The sequence below is a fragment of the Poromitra crassiceps genome (assembly GCF_964638095.1).
Source record: "Poromitra crassiceps genome assembly, chromosome: 15".
Taxonomy (NCBI): domain Eukaryota; kingdom Metazoa; phylum Chordata; class Actinopteri; order Beryciformes; family Melamphaidae; genus Poromitra; species Poromitra crassiceps.
The window spans coordinates 20,924,132-20,929,529 of NC_139634.1; the positions used below are offsets into that span (position 1 = coordinate 20,924,132).

The 5,398-nt window shown below is 48.3% G+C and overlaps 1 protein-coding gene across 1 annotated transcript in view; it reads right to left on the reverse strand.

The window, feature by feature from the left end:
• Positions 1–223: 223 nt before the first annotated feature.
• Positions 224–5,398, reverse strand: part of aff2 (AF4/FMR2 family, member 2) — a gene marked incomplete at both ends in the record, with an annotated part of 184,678 nt that continues 179,503 nt past the window's right edge. The window contains 2 exons of the mRNA XM_083651808.1: positions 224–345; positions 1,576–1,796. Coding sequence (XP_083507934.1) covers positions 224–345; positions 1,576–1,796 — 343 coding nt within the window. The remainder of the gene's footprint in view (positions 346–1,575; positions 1,797–5,398) is intronic.

Below are 5,398 nucleotides of genomic sequence, written 5' to 3' on the forward strand. Positions count from 1 at the left end.
CATTGTAGGTGGACCTTTGGACAGCTTAATATGCTTGATTTAAGCCATTACAGTAGCACAAGTGCATCCATTTTCAGTAGGTGTGTTCAGACATGGTGTCAGCTCATTTCAGAAGGTGGTCTCAGTGGGAGTTGAAGCATTCTTCTAGGTCTCAGCAAACTTTTCATGCCAGTTCTAGTTCCCATGCCCATTTTGTTGTCATAGCTTGGTTCTGGTCCAGCCTCTACAGCAGGTGAGCCTCTATGCGTAGCCAGTGCAGTCCCTGCCTGATGTATCGGACCAGCTCCGTCATGCTGCTCTGCTGACTCAACGGCTCCATCACAGAGTCCAACTCCTGGAAGAACTCTACAGGGGGGAGAGGGAGAGGTGGGGGGCGGGGGGGGTGTTATGATATCTACTGCTGTACTTAGCTGAAAAACAACAATTAAATGTAATTTGGGTGTTTTGGGCACTGTGGGTACCAAGAGGCAAATTTGGGTCAGTCACAGTGAGACATTTCAATCCTGTCAGCTGTCTCCCATTGTTCTTATCTTGGCTGTCAGTAGCCAGTCTGTCGGCTGTCTCCCAGTGTTCTTACCTTGGCTGTCAGTAGCCAGTCTGTCAGCCGTCTCCCATTGTTCTTACCTTGGCTGTCAGTAGCCAGTCTGTCTGCTGTCTCCCAGTGTTCTTACCTTGGCTGTCAGTAGCCAGTCTGTCAGCTGTCTCCCAGTGTTCTTACCTTGGCTGTCAGTAGCCAGACTGTCGGCTGTCTCCCAGTGTTTGGCTGTCAGTAGCCAGTCTGTCGGCTGTCTCCCAGTGTTCTTACCTTGGCTGTCAGTAGCCAGTCTGTCGGCTGTTTCCCAGTGTTTGGCTGTCAGTAGCCAGTCTGTCGGCTGTTTCCCAGTGTTTGGCTGTCAGTAGCCAGTCTGTCAGCTGTCTCCCAGTGTTCTTACCTTGGCTGTCAGTAGCCAGTCTGTCGGCTGTCTCCCAGTGTTTGGCTGTCAGTAGCCAGTCTGTCGGCTGTCTCCCAGTGTTCTTACCTTGGCTGTCAGTAGCCAGTCTGTCGGCTGTCTCCCAGTGTTTGGCTGTCAGTAGCCAGTCTGTCGGCTGTCTCCCAGTGTTCTTACCTTGGCTGTCAGTAGCCAGTCTGTCGGCTGTCTCCCAGTGTTCTTACCTTCGCTGTCAGTAGCCAGTCTGTCGGCTGTCTCCCAGTGTTCTTACCTTGGCTGTCAGTAGCCAGTCTGTCGGCTGTCTCCCATTGTTCTTACCTTGGCTGTCAGTAGCCAGTCTGTCGGCTGTCTCCCATTGTTCTTACCTTGGCTGTCAGTAGCCAGTCTGTCGGCTGTCTCCCAGTGTTCTTACCTTGGCTATCAGTAGCCAGTCTGTCGGCTGTCTCCCATTGTTCTTACCTTGGCTGTCAGTAGCCAGTCTGTCAGCTGTCTCCAGTGTTCCTACCTTGGCTGTCAGTAGCCAGTCTGTCAGCTGTCTCCCAGTGTTCTTACCTTGGCTGTCAGTAGCCAGTCTGTCGGCTGTCTCCCAGTGTTCTTACCTTGGCTGTCAGTAGCCAGTCTGTCGGCTGTCTCCCAGTGTTCTTACCTTGGCTGTCAGTAGCCAGTCTGTCGGCTGTCTCCCAGTGTTCGTAGCTCCTCAGGATGTTGTTGGTGATGTTAACGTGACTGGCAGCCATGTGGTGGATCCGCTGAGGGATGGCCACACTGCCCGACGATGCAGGGCCACTTCCACACCCTCCTCCCCCTCCTCCAACACTGCTGGCTGGGGAGGGGCTGAGGGAGAGAGGAGACGGAGTGCCATTAACCCTGAAACACAAGAACATACAGGCATGGAGTTAGCCCTGTAGTACCATGATTCAACAGGGACGTCACTGTAGTACCATGATTCAACAGGGACATCACTGTAGTACCATGATGATTAAACGGGCATGTCAAATTGAAGGGTTGCCTAGACCCATTCTCATCTAACATCATATCTAAAATACTACTAAAAAACCCTACTGCAGAGCGGGTGGGGAGTGACGTGTGCACTTGGATGGGGAATCTCCGATGGTGAAATAAGTTAGCTTGTCACACAATAAATCACACTCGTTTGACTTAACACATTGAGTGCCAGCGACGCCATATGGCGTCATTAGAAATTTACCGTAGGCTGCCAGCGACGCCAAATGGCGTCAGTAACTCCAAATTGTTTTTTTGACGGGGGGGGTCAAAATAGCTACAATATTGTAGCTATTGGAGGTCTATAACCTATTTTACAAACCCCATTAGGTGGCGACAGCACTCTCCTGATAAGAGAAAGTGGAGCCAAACACACAGAAGAAGTCGCTGGGGAAAAAGGAAATCGCATCGCATCCGTCCGTATGCATCGACATGCATGAAGCCAAACGCCAGCTGTGCCCGCAGCAGCTGCATCCGCTGTCACAACTGACCACCTCCGTGTCCGCTGCGACAGCACATTCGCATAATCAGCCTTATTATTCTCAACTGGAAGCATTGTGGCCCGTGACAAACACACGCGGAACCAAAAAGCTGGATGTCGCGCACCATTCACTGTGTGTGCAGCAGCAGAGAGCCACCAGACACATAAGACACACCCAGGAGGAGGCGTGTGCAGTTGAGGGGGGGGGGGGGGGGGGGGGCACGCAGAGCACGCAGAGCAGCATACACTTCACCCAGACAGACCCAGACATCAGAAAATTAGCTTCAGAGTCAGTGATGTGCTTGAAATGTTTAATTTCACAAAAGGCTCATTATCTCAGCTCGTAGAAAAAAAGGACTGTTTTTGGTTCAATCAAGCTATCTTCTCCGGCTCATAACTAAAGAACGGAAAATGGGATCAATAAACTTTTTTTTGCAGGTGATAGAAGAGAGTCTCATCGTTATTTGTGCGTGTTCAGTGTTTACATAGTAATTATTAAAGAAATTATATGACTGTTTTAAAATGCATTGCGGCCTATGTGGCACAGCAAGCAACCTTTTGCCCAAGGGCCGTGGCACTCAAAGTGTTAAGAGGGCATGTATGTTGTATCCTTCACATTCGCTAACCAGTCTTTGAACTGAAATATTTGAAGAAGTTGGGATCCGTGTCTGAAAGAAATAGCCTGGCTGGTTCGATGTTTATCCGTTCACCTGCGTCGCGTTGAAGCACTTTTTACAGACTGGCTTCGTTTGATGTGTCCGGGCTTGCCTTCGCTGTCAGCAACGTAAGTAAGCAAAATACTGCCACATTTCGCTTCGTGCATTTGCTTTCTCAACAAGCGTTGGGCGGCTTCAGACTAGAAGCCGCTGCTATTTTCGCTGTGTCCTGTGTGTCGGGCTGCTGCTGCTCACTGAAGGACTGGCCAGAGCGAGCAGAGAAGGGAGGGGGGAAATCTGCACGCCCACACATGAAGCAGACATACCGCTCTTCTGACAACCTCCAAAGTGATGAAATGTCCACGATGACGGGGTCGCGCTTATACCGGAAAACAATTTTCACACATGAAAGGTATAGACCACTTTCTGGTCATTTCCCGGTATAAAGCGCATGTGTGAAAACGGCTATAGTGTCAGCTTCTTCCCAAGTAAACCAAGCATCAACGCTACCAAATCCTTCCTGTCCCTTTCTTTCTTACAACTTTGTTCTGATCAGTTGAAAATGTCTTGATGTTGTCTCTCCATCTGCATCCAAAATGTCAACTAGGAATGGTTTTATACTTATCATTGTATTTATAGTTATTATCATATTGTTCTAGATGTGAATAGTCACATTTATCAACACACAATCACGCACAGTGGAAAGACTACTGTTTCACATTGTCTAAATTGTTTTGCCTTGAGGCCTGAAATGAAAACCCATTAAAACAACTGAGTGCTAAGCTGGGAAAGATCCAAAAAGACTTATCTAAGCAAAAGGCAAGTGTTGGCTGAATGGTGTGTGCAGTGAGCCTCAGTGCTACATGGAGCACAGCATTTATACAAAACAAATCATTACCACATTAATTTGTACACACTTGTATAACTGCTAACAAACGAGACAATTTGAAAACAAGACTGGCAGCCTCTACATTGCATTTTACATTGTGTGACACCAGGTCAGATTTGGCAGGAAATCTGCTGGATGCTTTGTGGCACGGTGGGAGATTGCTTTACGGCACAAAACAGGAAGAGGGCGCTGTTCTTCCAGCATAAATGGTGCTAAAGAGATTCTGGCAATGGCAAATATCTCGTCAAGCAGAAACCAGCGGTTGATTGCCGTGGACGAGATATCTCGTCAAAAAAAAAAAAAAAAATTGACGGTGGGACGTGGATCTAAACCTTTTACATCTCCTATAAAAATATGGGAGCCACCGAACGTGTACAACCCATTCCACCGACCCACTAAGTGGTGACAGTGCTCTCCGGACTAGAAAAAGCCGAGCCAAAACTGCAGGGGAAAGCGCGAGGAAACCATTCTCATACTGTAGAATGGTTTGGCGAAAACGCTTTCGCGCTGGCGCACAACGGTGGCGCACAGCGGTGGGGGGTTCCAAAAATAGACTGGGTGCAACACACTTTGAAACATGCAGCATAAATAAGCCCAGAATCGCAAAAGCTTCATCAAATCTCTCAACCGAAACCCCAAGAAACGAGCGAGCCCATCCAGACTCGCCCGACGAGGGGCAGCCAGGCAGCACAGACAGCAGAAACTCGCTTGTGACACACCCGCTGCAGCCACGGAGGGAGGAGGAGAACACACACGGAGGGAGGAGTTTGAAGGAGAGGGGGGTTTCCTGCTGTTATGGAGGAAATTACTGTTCAAAACTATTGTTTAGATGTCTGACGTCTTACTGATGCCAAAAATAAATGGTTAAAGTGACTGTTCTATCGAATTTCACAAAAAGGCATTTATCTCAGCTTAAATTTTCAGACGCTGAAACCATGCTGTATTCAACTGCTAATGCCTACATAACTACTAACTCTACAAACTAACTCTTTTAGACAGAGCAAGCACACATTCTATTAGTTATTTTGAGATATTTTGTGTTCACAAAATCCTAACAGAAAATAATCCTCGGCTCTTGAAAGATGAGCCAGAATCCTCAAAAAAAAACCTTGGCAGAAGCTACATACAGTAAAAAAAAAAACTGTTGGCAGTGAATGTGTTAACTTGAAAATGATATACCAGTATATTGATGTTTAAAATGTTACATGCATCTGATTTAGTGGGCCCTTTCCAAGCCATAAGGCAATAAAAGTGGAGTGCTGGTATCCATTGTAGCATAAGGCCTGCTGCCTTGCCCAGTGGGGCGCATGTCTCCGGCAGTGATGTAGCGTCTGTGATGTAGCCTTGACCCTCGCTGCCCCCTCCTGGCCGCTCACCGAGCCCCGGCCCTGCTGCTGTGCCGCGTCAGACCTGTCCAAACTCATTAGCCTCAAATCCCTGC